Consider the following 17,587-nt stretch of genomic DNA (forward strand, 5'->3'; position numbering starts at 1 on the left):
TGCTCTTACTGATCAACGAATATATGTTGTTAAACTCAGTGCTCATCTAATTTAACCTCTTGCAGCTGAATCTGAGAAAGCTGATTGTTCTCTCTTCATAGACATGCTTTCTCCTAGCTTCTAAGATAACTCAGTTTCCTGGTTTTATTCATACCTCCCTGGATCCCTGGATATTCCCTTCAGTCTCCTCTGTGATTGTTCTTGTCTCCTTCACTCTTAAGGATGGAGTGCCCCAGTACTTAGCCCTTGATCATCCTCTCTCTCTCTCTCTCTCTCTCTATTCATTCCCTTGGTGATATTTAGATTCATGACCTTAAAATCCATCCAAACATTAAAGTTTCTCAAAAATATATGTCAAGGGGTGCCTGGGTGGCTCAGTCAGTTAAGTGTCTGCTTTCGGCTCAGGTCGTGATCCCGGGGTCCTGGGATTGAGATCCGTATCAGGCTCCCCACTCAGCAGGGAGTCTGCTTCTCTCTCTCCCTCTGCCTCAACTCATGCTTGCTCACTTTCTCTCTAGTGCTCACTTTCTCTCTCTTGAACAAATAAATAAGATCTTTAAAATATATGTGTGTGTGTGTATCAAATGGACCTCTTCCCTAATCTCTAGGAGGACTGTGGAGGTAAAGAGTAAACACAGTTAAAATAGACATAGGCACAGTATATTTTGGAAGTAGGGCTAATTGAATTTTCTAAGGGTTGGATACTGGCATAAGAGAAAACAAAGCAAGGAGGAACAACCTCTGTCTTACTTTAGTTTCTATAACTGTCTTCCCTCATTTCAAAGAACCCTAGATTTAAGCACTTTTCTCAGAAAATGTATCTTCCTAAAACATACTAGATCTTCTTCCTCTAAGCATACAAAGCCTCTTTGACAAAATTCTTTCATGTGGGATCCATCATTGCAGAGAACTTCTCAGGGTTATTCACTGCTGTATTCTCAGCATCTCAAGCCATGTCCAGTACTTTGGCACATGGAAAGAGTACTTAATAAGGTTTGTTAAAAAACTGAATGGTATCTCCCATACTGACCCTGGCAATGCCTTATTTAACTCACTTTTTACACAGATTCTTGATTCTTTTCATTCCACTTATTTTCTGCACATCAAAAATAACTGTTGTAGGCAACTTCTGACATAGCTCACCATGATCCCCCCACCCTCCTGGTATTCACTACCTTGTATAATCCCTCCCTACAGTATAGGCTGGACCTAGTGATTTGCTTCTAATGAACAGAACAGACAAAAGTGATGGGATATTACTTCTCTGAATAGGTTACAAAAGACTCTCTCATTCTGCTGTTGTTCTCTCTCCCTGGATATTCTTATCTACTTGCTCTGATGGAAATGGCTACCTGGAAAGGAACTGAAGGCTGTATCTGGCCATTAGCCAGCAAGAAACCAAACCTTCAGTCCAACTGCCATTGAGGAACCCCATCCTTCCAACAAGCACTGAGTGAGCCTGGAAACAGATTCTGCCCCTAGCAGAACCTTGAGATGACTATGGTCCCCACTGACACTGTGATTACATCCGTGTGAGAGACCCTGGGCTGACACCTTGATTTCAGTCAATGACCAATTCTAAGCAAAGGGCCCATCTAAACTTTGCCTAGATCTCTCACAGAAACCAGGAGATAATAAATGTATTATTCTATATTTTACATCATTAAGTTCTGTACACAGCAATAGGTAACAATATATTGTACTTCTACCTGATGTAATGAAAAGAGAAACCAGAGTTCAAATTCTGACTATAACTTCCAGCCATGCATCGTTAGGGTTAATTGAATTTACTAAGGGTTGGCAGAGGAGGTACCTTTAGGGGAGGTACCCCCAACCTCCTGTCAAAGCCTCAGTTTCAACATTTTCAAAATGAGGATATTACCTATGGGATAAGGGTATCTGAGGAATAAATGACACTCCATGCTTCATATAAAGAACTAGCCAGAGCTTTGCACACTGTAGGCAATTAGTTAATGGCAGTTTATATCTGAGACCATATATGTCTCTCACTATATAGGAGGTCTTTCAAATCTTTTTTTAGAAACAGGTAAGGTTTTAAAGTACTATATTTGAAATAAAAATAAATAGTAAATATAATTTATAACCCTGTCACAAGTGAGGAAATGAAATATTTGAAAAATACTTTTCCTATAAATTACTGAGTTTTGTCTTTCATTGGGAAGAAAAAAATTTTTTTTTAAACTCTAAGATACATACTTTGTCAGCAGCTGTCTCAGGAAGAGACTCTTCAATGCCAAGTTCTCGTCGTCTTTCAGCCCTAACTTCTGCATAACTACAAATGGAAAAAAATAGAATTTTGGTGCTTAATCATTCATTTAAAATACTGCAGAGGTGCATTCCATATTTGTTATGTGTTTTACTTGTTCATCACAGATTCCAGACTATTTGCTACGTACTGCACGAACCTAGAACACATCTATAGTGTTCTATCTTAATCTAGGTATCTCAAAAGTTTTATACGCTACTGTAAATGATCTGTAACTACATCGTACTGAAGAGGAATTAAATAAAGGAAGAGTATGCTTATCTACTCCAGTTCTCCTTTTATATGACTGGCTTTGGTACATAAAAGACAGTTACAATTTCTGTTCTAAACCATGATGTTTATGTCAAGAATTATATATATGTGCGTGTACTTACACTCTATTTCTACATAATGCCTAAGTGAATTTAATAATGCACTGAAAACATGTGTCAAAAATTAGGAAAAAGATCACTGTGTCTCTTAACAAGTCATGCCTAAAAATTACATTGCCAATACCATTATCAGTGTTTCTATAATTCAGAAATGCTATAAAAGAATTATTACCTTACTACGGTGTGAGTACAAACAATAAACTCTGGCCTTGAATTCCACTGATGATAAGTGATGTAATAATGAGTTTGAAGCCAAATCCACTGCTGTCCCTTGGTGAGGAACCTATAATAACATGATTTGCCTTTCCCATATTGCATTACTAAAAAGAAAAGAGAAAAATATTTATTGATTTATATCATTAGTTATGAATATGGTTTTTAGTCAAAGCTATCATTTACAATTAAACCCATATACACAATTCTTCTGGCTTTTCAATAACATATGTATCAGTTACAAGAAAATGTTATTCTATAGAGATAGCTTATGGTCCCAAGCAACTAACGTATCTTCCACAGTGCCCAACTTAGAGCCAGTTATTGCTGATCTCAGATACTTTTCACACACATTAGATTTCCAAATACTTAAGAATGACGTATTCACGTACTGACTTCCTTCTATCAAAACAAACTGAAGATAACAGCAATAAGTAATCACATTTGAGGGATTTTTTTTCCCCACAGGTACCCTGGCAGGTACAGCAACTTTGGGGCATTTAATTCAAAACTTTAACCAAAATCAAAGTAACATAATTGTTTAAAATAACTGATAAGAGAGAGGTCCAAGATGGTGGAGGAGTAGCAGACCTTAGTTTCATCTGGTCCCAGGAATTCAGCTTGATAGCTATTAAATCATTTTGAACACCTGCGAACTCAACCGGAGATCTAAGAATAGCTACAACTCTACAAATAGAAAAGCAACCACTTTCTGTAAGGTAGGAAGTGCAGAGAAGTGAATCTAAGGTGATATACGGGAACATAAAATGCAAGGGGAGGGAGCCTCCACAAGCCAGCTATGGAAAGTGATAGAACAGTGAAGTGCAAAATCGGTACTTCCAGAAGTCTGCTCCACTGAGGGACGTCCCTGCCTGAAAGATGCTCAGGTGGCCAAGCAAGGCATAATCCTAGGTGGGACAGTGTGGTCTCAGGATTCTCAGGGTCTCAAGAAGACCAGGGGTGCCTGAGTGCAGCACAGTTCCCAGACATCAGAGCAGGGAAGCCAAATTCTATTAATGAGCCTGTGAGTGGGCTCTCAGCTCCAGGTTGTCATAAACAGCAAACTGTGGCACAGCCTGCACGACCGCTCTCTGAGCAAGGGACCAGCAAGCAGGAGAACCTGTGAGATCCTTGCTTCCTCCCTTGGGAGGAGCTGCATGGGAGCATCCCTAGGAGCCTGGGAGGGGGGTAAATTCTCACCATTATACTAGATTGAAATGGTCAGACATAGGCTGGGTGAGCACGGAGTGTGGACAGGCGACCAGGGAGACCAACTGCTTTTCCATGAGGGTGCACTGAAGAGTGGGGCCCTGAGCTTTTGGCTCTGGGGCTGGAGATTGGTTGGCTGCCACCTTCACTCTCATCCTCTAAAGCAGCATGGAAGCCTTCAGGAAACAAAGAGCCACCACCAACAGCAATCTGGAGCAGATTAGTAAACCTGGTCCCCTGGCAAGGGCAGTGCAGTTCCTCCAAGGGCAAAGACACTTGAGAATCAGCACAACAGGCCCCTCCCCCAGAGGATCAACCTAAACATCCTGCAAAGACCAAATCATTCCAACACTGAGAACCGCAAAATTCCAGCACTGGGAGAATACAGCATATAGAATTTATGGGTTTTTTTCCCCCCACGATTCTTTAGTCTTCCAATTTTAATTTTTTCTCTTTACTTTTTCAGCCAATTTCTTATTTTATCCAATTTTTAAAAATCTTCTTTAATTTTCATTTTTACAGTTAAACATTCTACCCTTTCATTGTATTTAATTTTATCTTGTTTATATGTTTTTCTTTCTTTACTGTTTTGGGATGCAATTTCTTCTAAGAAACCAAAATACACCCAGAATCCAGTGTATGGCTCTATTCTCTTTACTGGTTTGTTTCAGGTTTCTACTTCTTCTTCTTCTTCTTCATTTTTTTCTTTTTGTCAAAATCTTTAATTTTCATCTTTACAGTTACCGTCTATCCTTTCATACATTTAATCTTATTTGTGTATATATAGGTTTTTCTGTCCTCACAATTCTGAGATGTAGTTTAACAAACCAACCAAAATACACTCGGGATATAGTGTATTGCTCTGTTTTATTCACCTTTCTGTTTATATTCCTTCTTTTTCTTTTTTTCTCTTTTAATTTTCATTTTTACAGTTACATTCTATCCTTTCATTGTATTTAATGATTTTTTTTCCACATGTAAGTTTTTCTTTTGTTACAATTTTGGGATCTATTTTTCTAACAAAGGGACCAAAGTGCACACAGGATCCAGTGGACTGCTCTATTCTGTTTACTTGTTTGATTATATATATATATATTTTTTTTTCTTCCAGTTTTAAGTCTTTTCTGATTTGTTTAGTGTATATTTCTCTGGGGTTGTTGTGGTCATTTCAGTACTTTATTCCCTCGTCCATCCATTCTTCTCTGGGTAGAATGACAATTCTACCTCAAAAACTAACTTCAAAGAAGAGAATACCCCATTCACTGCAATAGACAGATCATCTAAGCAGAAGATCAACAAAGAAACAAGCTTTCTTTGCTTGTTTCTTCTGCTTTGAATGACACACTGGACCAGATAGACTTCACAGATATATTCAGAACATTACATATTCTTCTCAAATACACATGGAACCCCCAGAATGGATCACATACTGGATCAGAAATCAGGTCTCAACCAGTACCAAAAGAATGGGATCATTATCTCCATATTTTTAGACCATAATGCTTTGAAACTGGAACTCAATCACAAGAGGACATTTGGAAAGAACTCAAATACATGGAAGCTAAGGAGCATCCTACTAAAAAATGAATGGGTCAACCAGGAAACTAAAGAATTAAAAAAATTCATGGAAACAAATGAAAATGAAAGCACAACTGTTCAAAACCCTTGGGATACTGCAAAGGCAATCCTTAGTGGGAAGTATATAGCAATACAAGCCTTTCTCAAAAAAACAAGAAAGGTCTTAACTATACCACCTAACCTTATACCTAAAGGAGCTGGAGAAAGAACAGCAAATAAAGCCTAAACACAGCAGAAGACAAAGAATAAAGATTAGAGCAGAAATCAAGGACCCAAGTAAATAAAATCATGAATGAAAGAGGAGATATCACAACCAACACTGAATACAAACAATTATAAGAACATACTATGAACAACTATATGCTAATAAATTAGGCAATCTGTAAGAAATGGATGCATTCCTAGATAAGTATAAACTACCAAAACTGAAATAGAAATAGAAAATCTGAACAGACCCATGACCAGCAAGGAAATTTAAGCAAAAAATCAAAAACCTCCCAACAGAGAGTCCAGGGCCAGATGGCTTCCCAGGGGAATTCTACCAAACATTTAAAGAAGAATTAATACCTCTTCTTCTAAAGCTGTTTCAAAAAATAGAAATGGAAGAAAAACTTCCAAACTCTCTATGAGGCCAGCATTATCTTGATCCCCAAACCAGACAAAGACCTCACCAAAAAGGAGAATTACAATCCAATTTCCCTGATAAGCATAGATGCCAAAATTCTCACCAATATACTAGGCAATAGGATCCAATAGTACATTAAAAGGATTATTCACCACAACCAAGTGGGATTTATTCCTAGGGTGGTTCAACATCCGCAAATCAGTGCAATACACTACACATTAATAAAAGAAAGGACAAGAACTGTATGATCATCTCAATAGAAAAAGAAAATGCATTTGACAAAGTACAGCATCCTTTCTTGATTAAAACTCTTCGCAGAGTAGGGATAAACATTCCTCAATATCATAAAAGTCCTATGCACAAAGCCCACAGTGAATATCATTCTCAATGGAGGAAAACTGAGAGCTTTCCCCCTAAGGTCAGGAAGACGGCAAGGATGTCCACTCTCACTACTGCTGTTCAACATAGTACTAGAAGTCCTAGCCTCAGCAGTCAGACAACAAAAAGAAATAAAAGGTATCCAAATCAGCAAAGAAGCCAAACTCTCCCTCTTTGCAGATGATGACATGATACTCTATATGGAAAACCCAAAAGACTTGACCCCAAAATCGATACAATGCATACAGGAATTTAGCCAAGTGGCAGGATATAAAATCAATGCCCAGAAATCAGTTGCATTTTTATACAATAACAATGAGACAGAAGAAAGAGAAATAAAGGAGTCAATCCCATTTACAATTACACCCAAAACCATAAGATACCTAAAGAATAAACCTAACCAAAGAGGCAAAAGATCTGTACTTAGAAAACTAAAGAGGGACACCTGGGTGGCTCAGTCATTGAGCATCTGCCTTCCACCTGGCATGATCCCGGGGTCCTGGGATCTAGTCCCACATCAGGCTCCACACAGGGGGCCTGTTTCTCCCTCCCTCTGCCTGTGTCTCTGCCTCTCTCTGTGTCTCTCACAAATACATAAAATCTAAAAAAACAAAAACAAACAAAAAAACAAACAAACCAAAATTATAGAACACTCATGAAAGAAACTAAGGAAGACACAAAGAAATGGAAAAACATTCCATGCTCATGGATTAGAAGAATATTGTTAAAGTGTCTATGCTACATAGAGCAATCTCTATACTCAATGCAATCCCTATCAAAATACCATCAGCTTATTTCACAGGGTTGGAACATACAATCCTAAAATTTGTATGAACCAGAAAAGACCCAAATAGCCAAAAGATTGTTGAAAAAGAAAGCCAAAATACCTGGGGTGAATAATGTTGTTTTTTGTTTTTTTTTTTTTTTTTTGTTTTGTTTTTTTTGTGCTGAAAGAACTTTATTCTGAAATCTTCCATTTAGTTGATTGATGCTGTTATGTAACATGATTAATTTTCATACAGAGGCTTACTACACCAACCTAAGGCATCATGGTAGTATCTTAAACATCTAATTACAAGCTTTAGAGGACAGTTAAAGAGGGTAGGATTTGGGGGGAGAATCAGAGAAGCAAATAAAACATCATTAAAGCAAACTTCTGAAACAAAGAAGGAACAGCATGTGGTAAACAGTCTAGACTCTAATCCTGTTTCTGCCACCAATGGATTGTGGGAATTTGAGTAAATTACTTGGTTTTACTGTGCCTTAGTCTACTCATGGAGGTAATAATAATATGTACTTTCTAGAACTCTGGTGATGAATAATGGAGATAATGTATATAAATTGTTTAGAATAATGTCAGCCAGGCACAATGAGATGCTAATGATCCTGCTACTAATAACCATAATGGCAGGTAACATTAAGCACTCACTATGTGCTTTCTAAGAGTTTTTTTTAATGTGTACCTGCCTCCTGCAAACTTACATGACTGGATATCAAAACTAAGAAACAGTGTTATAATATTTTGACATACTATTACAATTTCCAAAGGAATCTACTTCTCTTAGTCCAGTTGTAGAACTTATTTCAAAAACAAGGTTTATTAGATGCCATATTATAAACTTGTACTTACTATTATAGATTAAAATATGTAAAACAGGAACAAGTTTAAGTTTGATCTAGGATTCCTACTGGATTGGTTATAAAGTCAAATCTTCAAAAAAAAAAATCTTCCAGTATTTTTCAAAAATAAAAAAATGGTTACAAGTCTGCATTTTACCACCTTCTATTAATAATACTATTTACTTGACTAAAAGCAGTAATTATCACCAGAAATATTAAAATCTACTTACAGTGCTCATGACACTTTGCCAAATTTTCTAGGTCATCCACATGATAGTAATCATAGCCTGATGTTCCCAGAACTTCAAATGGCAAATATCCTATTATAGGTGGTGCCCTAAATTACATATAAAACAATCAGTATTAAAACTTTTTCCATAGTAAGAAATTCCTCAACTAGAAATCAGTTTGTGGGGGTTGCCTAGGTGGGTCAGTTGGCTGAGCATAAGACTCTTGGTTTCGGCTCTGGTCACAATCTCAGGGTGGTGGGATGGAGTCCTATGTCATTGGGCTCCACACTTTGTGGGGTGTCTGCTTGATATTCTTTCTCTCCCTCTCCTTCTACACAGACACCTCCCCCTCCTGGCTGTACACATGTGCACACTTTCTCTCTCTCTCTTAAACAAGTTAAATATCTATCTATCCATATATATATCTATCTTGGGGTGTCTGGGTGGCTCAGTCAGTTAAGCACCTGCTTTCGGCCCAGGTCATGATTCCAGGGTCTGGGGATCAAGCAGGAGTTGGTCTCTCTGCTCAGCAGGGAGTCTGCTTTTCCCTCTCCCTCTGACAGCCCCACCCACTCCTTGTCTTTTCACTCACTCACTCGCTCTCTCTCAAACGAATAAATAATCTTTTAAAAATAAAAACTAAAAAAAAATCTTTAAAAAAAGAAATCAGTGTTAGCAGAATCTTTAGTTTTTGAAAAATGGATGATGGATTTGAACATTGGATTAGAAAAAGTTTGTCCTTGAAACCCATTAATTTCAAGTTATATGACTTTTAGCTTTTTACTGAATTTAAAATGAAATTACCTGTGATCTAGAAATAGGAACTTCCATTCTAAACTATGTCTAGATGTAAACTCTTCATTAGGTTCTTCAACAGTGCACATTTCCTACAAGAAAATTAATAATTAAAATTTAGAAGTACTGTTCTGTGCTCTTTGGAACAATCCTAAATATTGTTAGCTATGAAAGTCATCATTAGATAATTTTCCCCTAAATTATTTTTTAATCACATTTTAAATTTCTAGTATTAAAGACTGTGGCAGGGCGCCTGGGTGGCTCAGTTGGTTAAACATTTGCCTTCTGCAGGGGTCATGATCCCGGGGTCCTGGGATCGAGCCTCGCATCAGACTCCCTGCTCAAAGAGGAGTCTGCTTCTCCCTCTGCCTGTCACTCCCCCTGCTTGTGCTCTGTCAAAGAAAAAAAAAAAAAAAAAAAAGAATGTGGCAATAAACAGATGTAGACTTCTGGGGGAGTATTTCTCACTCAACATATTTCTCTATTCACTCACATGCCTTTAAAACCCTAATTTTAAATTCAGATCTCTCTCCTTAACTACAGTTCTGTATTTCTATCTGGATGTCTCCACGCATCACAAACTCAACATGTCCTAAAATGAACTAACTGCCTTACTCCTCATACTCACACAGTTTTGCATCTCATTACTGGAGGCTTACCTGTGTTGTGCCATCAGTCTAGAAATCTGATAGTCACAACACACTCTCATTTTCTCCTTTTAAAAATCACCTTAATGGCTCTTAACAAACCCTTTCAATTTTACGTTCTAAATTGAAAAAAAGAAATGTTTGATGCCATCTATCTTCATGGTCTTACTATACTTGCCATCACTTACTTGCTAGACTTGCCATCACTGGCTCATATTATTGCCAATGCTTCTCCCCAGACAAGTCTCCTTGTTTTATAACTCATCTTCTTTTCTGGCCATAATTACCTTCTAATACTCAAGTATGATTATAACTTCTCTGCTTAAAACCTTTCATGATATTTCATTTGGTTAGGATAAAGTTTAAAATCTTTATCATGGAGAAACGATAATGAAACACTTTTCATTTCTGGACTCTGCTTGCTTTTCTAATCTCATCTCCTAATATCCCTACCCTCTCCACACACAGTAACCCTAGACCCTAGTCATACTCAGCAATGTATTCAAACCTTCTCTGTGTCCTTGAATGACCTTCTGTAGCACAATGTAGTGAATTAAGAGCTTGGGCTTTGAAAGAATGGGAATTAGAATCAATCTCAGTTCTGCCACTTATCAGCTGCAACTCTGAACAAGTAACATAACTTCCTCAAGCCTCAGATTCTTTATATATAAAATGAGGACCATACTAGCATCTTACAAAGTTGCTACAAGAGTTAAATAATACACATGAAGTATGCAGCACTCACCAAATGTTAGCCATTGCTATTAAATCCTAAGAACAGAACAAGCAGAGCAAGACTAGATTAAGATTCTCTAACTGCTATTTCAGCATTCTGTCCTAGAATATAGTATCTCCCTAAATTTAAAATCTTAGCGTGGCTTATTTCAAGCCACTTTCTAGGGGTTGAACTCTTTCATATTCCCACTCATTTAATCATCTACTTCTTGGGCCCCAGGAAATAAAATAAATTTAACTGAATTTTAAAACTGAAAAGGTAAATTATATCCAGTAAAAGGCCACTTTCATTTTTCAAAAGAGAATTTCAAAAGCAATCCTTAAAAATTACTTCGATTTTTGGCCTTTCCCCTTTAATGCGGATTGTGAACTATTCAAAAAGTACCCTGAAATTTTGTACAAAAGCAGGATGGTGGTGATACATAACCACTGGTTAACTGCAAGGAGATATATTTTTAAATTAGTTACAATTTAATGAGTGCCTTGAGAACCCAAAATAAAGATGAAATGAGAGAAGGAGATAAACCATAAGAGATTCTTAACTCTAGGAAACAAACTGAGGGTTGCTGGAGGTGAAGTGAGTGGGGGAACTGGGGTAACTGGGTGATGGGCATTAAGGAGGGCACTTGATGTAATGAACCCTGGGTGTTATATTCAAATGATGAATCACTAAACTCTACCTGCAAAACTAATAATACACTGTATGTTCATTAATTTTAAATTAAACAAAAGAAAAAAATTATCATGACCATGTATATTTAAGGAGTCATGATCACTACCACTTCAATGTAAGAAATTTCAGTTATTTTGGAAACAGCAAAGGTAGTTTTTATATTATGAAGTGGAATCCTCTTCAGAAAACAATCAGAAACATACCTTGATGAACTGAGGTGTAGCTAATCTCACAGTAGCTACAAAACAAACTCTATCATCGTAAGATGGCCTGTGTGTGCGCTGTATAGTTCCTTCAAAACCATTGTGTGCTGAAGTGGATACTAAAACAATAAGAAATAGATATCATCAGTTACTCCAGTAAAATCTAGTTTTTACTGATGTTCAAAACATCTGCATCTTTAAAAGCTTAAAAGAAATACCAAGTTAAAATTCACTATATTTTTAACTTACCACTGTTTAAGGATTTAAAATTTCCTATAAATTTCACATATTCATAGGTAGATGGCTCCTTTGGGTCTATTGTTCCTCGAAGCATATGACAACAGAATTCTAATTGATTTTTTGCTGAAATGAGAAAAAATGTGATATATTTGTGACTTATCATGATTATAAGATGATAAAATTTGTGTAAGTTTATAATCACTCTTTTCTCCACCATAAGTCTTCAATGACATTTTATTTAGTCCATAAAAGTATAATATCTTTAGAAGATGATGGAACCTTTTTTTTTTTTTTTTTTAATTTTATTCATAGAGATGCAGAGAGAGAGAGAGGCAGAGACACAGGCAGAGGGAGAAGCAGGCTCCATGCAGAGAGCCTGACGTGGGACTCGATCCAGGGTCTCCAGATCATGACCCGGGCTGCAGGCGGCGCTAAACCGCTGCGCCACCGGGGCTGCCCTGGAACCTTGTTCTTAATAGAGAAGACAGATTTCCCGATATAAGCAACTGTTTCCCCACTTTTATCTGTCCTTCCTTCTCATTCCTCACTCATATCAAAGAAAGGTTTTGCTTCCCATTACAAAACTAATGCTTCTCTCTACCTTGAACAGTCTTTTCTACCTTCTCTAGGACACCACTGTCATTCATTCCTTTAGCATCCTTATCTTCTCTTCTTTGGCTCCTTACTTTCACTTTTAAATTTGTCCAGGTCTTTCCATCTTGAACAAAGCGTTTTTCATGCTATTCTTTTTAGATCATAGATCTTCCTTTTTATTATGTGCTCTAGTTTCCATGTGCTCTAGTTTTCCTCATGAAATTTGGTTTAAGTCCTTACATCTCTGAAGAAATTGCTCTTCTGAAGATCACCCACATTTATATTGTTAACTTCAATGATCTTTCCTCATTGTTTCTAAAATTGGTGATTTCAATGATCTTTCCTTGTTTCTACCTCTTTTAAAACTCATTAGGTCTTCATCCCCGTAACACGAAACTTACTTTCCTACAATAATTGCATCTATAAACCCTCTGTCATATTTTCAAACTATGGGCATTCACAAAAGTTCTATTTATCTTTATCTTCCACTATCTCTTATAAACTTATTGGCTTTGGTAAAATTTATTGTCTCCTAAATCTCTCTTCCTAATTCTAACATTTTATGTAAGACCAAGTCTCGTATCACTATTGCTTTAGGACATTTCTACTTGACTGTCCCACCAAGTAGCTTAAACTCAAAATATCTGGAAGTTAATTTATTCCTCTTTCTTCTAAACCAGCTGTTCTCCTTTGTCCTATGTATGTTATCTTCCCAGTTAGAAACCCTATCAATTTGGTCTCTTCTCCACCTATCCCATGTCCCCAAACTAATTTGTCACCAGGACCTGCTATTTATTTTACCAATGAAGCTCTCATTAGACATTTTTTCCAATATCCAGTAACACCAATTTAGTAGACAAATTACTCTGCATCCAGGTAACTGCAGAATGTATTCTTTAAGCTTCTACACCCTTGCTACTCAAATTCAATCTTGCCTACTACTCTTAGACTAATATTACCTTCATCATCATTCTAGCATTCAAGGACTAGTAATGCCTATTTCTGCTCACAGCATTTAATTCATACCCTTCTGTCATTACCATGAATGGTTTTATTATCAAACTCAACAGATTCAAAATCTAACTACTTTCTTCCTAAAACCTTCCTCACTGATGATCCCTAGCCACGTGGTTACCTGTGTCTAATAACAAGTTCTCTTGAGTTTATTTACTCAAACTCATATAGGCTTTCCTTTCCACTCTTACTTCTATTGCTGTTTTTTTTTTTTTTTAAGATTTTATTTATTTATTCATGAGAGAGAGAGAGGCACAGACACAGGCAGAGGGACAAGCAGGTTCCCTTTGGGGAGCCTGACATGGGACTCGATCCCGGGTCTCCAGGATTATGCCCTGGGCCGAAGGTGGCGCTAAACCGCTGAGCCATCCGGGCTTCCCTCTTTTGCTATTCTAAGCCTCCAGTCTGGTACTTTCAAAATTTTCCACCTGAGATATATATTTTCAGACCACTTTTTTACAAATCCCCTTTCACTGGCTCCTCGCTATATAAAGAGTAAAAATCAAATTCCTTAGGATGAACTATTAATATTAAGCTTTATTTCCTTCTCTGAACACAAATCATACCACTTGTACCACCCCACCTTCATTATGGCCCAAACGAACAGTTTGCAGAATCCTGAATTTTCTATCAATTTCCCATTTTGTATCACATTTCTCCTCTGGCATGAATACTTTTTTTTGTATATCAACTGTTTAACTAGAGAATCAAGAAGTCATTTAATTAAAGCTTTTCTCTATCAAAAAGTACTGTTGGAAGCAGAAATCTAAGCACTATCTTTCTGCCAAAGACTTGCTTGCATTCAGTTCTCTAGCCAATTCTGCCCTTAGGAAGGTCTCTAAAGTAGACCTTTTCTCCTCTGTCCACCTACTGCTAGGTCCCAGAGTTCCAGCTTTCTTCTCTCTTTGCTCTATATATTTACTTCAAGCAATGCCATGCAATCCATGAAGTCAAACACTATTTATAGACCTATAACTGGCCTCTATAGCTGGCCTCTATAGTGATTAAACACTAAACTGTTTTATAACAATTTCAGATAAACAAGGTGTAATTTAGTGAAGAAAATGAGATATTCTGATCAAATTAGTCAAATGAACCTACAAGAGGTGTTTGATTATACCACAGTATTTTGTACTTCTTAAAGGTAAGAACTATTTTTCACATTCTTGGCAATTTTATGATACAGCACAAGTTCCAGGCACGTTAAATACATCCAATAAATGATAACTTAATTCTGTTTAGTTAATAAAGCAATTTCCCTTACTTAATAATATTCTGAAACAGGGAAGTTATTTTTTCCACAGTTTTGATGTTCAACTGATTAGTGATGAAAATGAGAATATTTCAATTTTTTCTCATTACATACAAAAAGATTTTTTAAAATTTATTACCAAGTTCTATTTTTGTGTAAAGTATACTTTTAAACTACTGTAACAAAAAAGATGAGATTTCAATATGCCCGGAGATTTCAGATTTTTAATATAGTCATAATTCTATTTTTTATATATATACATATATACATACATATATATATATATATATATATACACACACATACACACACACTTAAAAAGGATCTAATGTGGTATATGGAATAATGCTATGTGTTAATTTGGTTAGACATGTCTGTGTTAAAACTTACAAAAGTAAAGGAAAATGCAAACAAATACATTTAACTTTTTGCTTGATAGCTACTACTTACATTTTAAATATTCAGGGGTTAAGGAATCACTTTCCAGCAGATGAGTAGAGAGCATTTTATAAACTTCTGAATGTTCCCCTTCTGGGATAAAATTAAATATGCTTTGATCCACAAGATCAGACTGAAAAAGAAATTTTTAAAAAATAAAATAATTTTAGTGATTCAAGGTGTATTTATTTTAAAAGTGTATCATCATTCTTAAAATATCACATGAGCATATGGCTAACTTTCAAATATCCATAAAAAGTGACAATGCCATGTTATAGAGCACAACTCAAAAAACAATAGAAGGTGTAATGAAGGTTAACATGACCTCCATGCCTGATACTAGTGTCATCAGATCTTTGATCAATATGACTTTGAAAATCTGATACATTATTTCCAAAGATGAGTTTCACCAAATTTAATATATAACAGGATTCAGAAGGTTTATTAGAAAAAATCTTTGGCTATAAGAAACAGCCTTACAATATGTCTAAACCTCTCCTAAATTATGGTGGTGTACACTATACAAAGTACCAAAGCACTAGCCACTGCCTAAGTAAAGAGGAGGTTTGATTCTAGTGTTTATTATTTCAACTGTCTAATGTGTCCTTTCTTTTTTACCTCACTTTTTCCAGTCATATATCCTGTATCTTGTTGTCAAAAGTCCTGCTTTTAGATAACAAAAAAGGCAAGTAGTATTTTAAGCATTACAATTCTTGCTAAAAATATGGCTTTAACCATGATTTAGTAACCAACAATGATGTGCCATGGCTGTGGAATCAAAAATGATTAAGATAGTTCCTATACCTTAAAAAACTGACAAAGGGCTCCTGGGTAGCTCGGTTGGTTAAGTGTCTACCTTCGGCTCAGGTCATGATCCCAAGGTCCTGGGATCCAGCCCTATATCAGGCTCCCTGCTCAGCAGGGAGTTTGCTTCTCCCTCTCCCTTTGCCCTTTCCCCCTGACTCATGCACACACCCCCACATTCCCTCTCTCTCACATAAATATATAAAAATAATAATAATAAAAAAAAAACACCACTGACAAAACTTCAGTGACTTCACACCTCCTATCAAAGCTAGTCCACTCTACTTGGTTTTTCTACATTTTCAAACTGCCTCATGGAATCCTGGGGAGAGTGAAGTGGTATCTTAAGAACTATGGAGGAAGGGGTGAAGGGCAAGGGAAATGAAAGGACTTGTATAGGTTGGGCTAAGGGTCTATCCACTTACATTCAACCAAAGCACTTCCACTGTTTCTATTTTAAACCCTATAAAGATTTTGTTAAAAACAAAAGTAAAAAAAACAAAACAAAACAAAACCCTCAAACTACAATAAGAAACAAACATGGGGATTAGTGGGAGGTAAGGAAGGGCTGTTTTATTACTCTCCATACAAGCCATACATTCATATTCTTTTTCTTGTCTTTTCTCTAGCCCTCAACATTCACCCCATGAAGTAAATATCCCTCCCCCATCTTTCAACAGGTTTGTACCCTCTCAAAGATCAGCTCAAACTATTTCCTTCAAAAAACCATTCTCTTCTTGCCATTTGCAATGATGTAGATGGAACTAGAGAGTATTATGCTAATTGAAATAAGTCAGAGAAAGGCAAATACTATACGATTTCACTCATATGTGGAATTTAAGAAACAAAACAGATGGACATAGGGGAAGGGAAGGAAAAATAAAGTAAGATGAAAATTGAAAAGAAGGCAAACCATTAGAGATGCTGAACTTTAGGAAACAGTTGCTGGAGGGGAGGTAGGTGGGGGATGGGGTAACTGGGTGATGGGCATTAAGTAGAGTACTTGTAATGAGCATTGGGTGTTAAATGCAACTGATGAATCACTAAATTCTACCTCTGAAACTGATTTTTTTAAAAATCATTCTTAACACCATAATCCACAGTAAAAATAATGGAATTCTTTTAGATTTATTACCCATATCATTCATTTTCCATAAAAATATTTGTTATATTTTAATGTCTATGCCCTGCTAACCCGTAGGTGAAAAAAAAAGGGCCTTATCTCGGGACACCTGGGTGGCTCAGTGGTTGAATGTCGGCCTTCAGCTCAGGGCATGATCCTGGGTCTGGGGATCGAGTCTCACATCAGATTCCCTGTGAGGAGCCTGCTTTTCCCTCTGCCTATGTCTCTGCCTCTCTCTGTGTGTCTGTCATGAATAAATAAATAAAATCTTGAAAAAAAAAAAAAGAGGGGCCTTATCTCTTACACCTTCATCTTCTGCCCTTCAAATTAAGGCACATTAGCACTATGCTCTGCATATAACAGTTATTAGTACAGTAAAATATTTTGGTTTAAGGAATTATTTGATAAAGGCTTTGGAATAACCATATCAAAAATATATCTGTATTTTGAGATTTTTCTGAAAGTCTGAAAAACCTTAGTAATAATGAACTAAAAATTCAAGCATGATTAAGGACAAAAGCTAGAAAATTGCTTTTTATTGACAAAATAAAATATCAG

The 17,587-nt window shown here is 36.5% G+C and overlaps 1 protein-coding gene across 14 annotated transcripts in view; it reads right to left on the minus strand.

Annotated features, from left to right (window-relative positions):
* CLOCK (clock circadian regulator) overlaps positions 1-17,587 on the minus strand; it is a 142,632-nt gene that overhangs the window by 31,204 nt on the left and 93,841 nt on the right. For all 14 annotated transcript variants that reach the window (XM_049092969.1, XM_025435856.3, XM_025435855.3 and 11 more), the window contains 7 exons: positions 15,115-15,235; positions 11,814-11,927; positions 11,565-11,683; positions 9,316-9,398; positions 8,512-8,618; positions 2,831-2,978; positions 2,218-2,293 (listed from right to left, as the gene is read on the minus strand). In XM_049092969.1, the coding sequence (XP_048948926.1) occupies positions 2,218-2,293; positions 2,831-2,978; positions 8,512-8,618; positions 9,316-9,398; positions 11,565-11,683; positions 11,814-11,927; positions 15,115-15,235 (768 nt within the window). The remainder of the gene's footprint in view (positions 1-2,217; positions 2,294-2,830; positions 2,979-8,511; positions 8,619-9,315; positions 9,399-11,564; positions 11,684-11,813; positions 11,928-15,114; positions 15,236-17,587) is intronic.

Source organism: Canis lupus, chromosome 13 (assembly GCF_003254725.2).
Source record: "Canis lupus dingo isolate Sandy chromosome 13, ASM325472v2, whole genome shotgun sequence".
Taxonomy (NCBI): domain Eukaryota; kingdom Metazoa; phylum Chordata; class Mammalia; order Carnivora; family Canidae; genus Canis; species Canis lupus.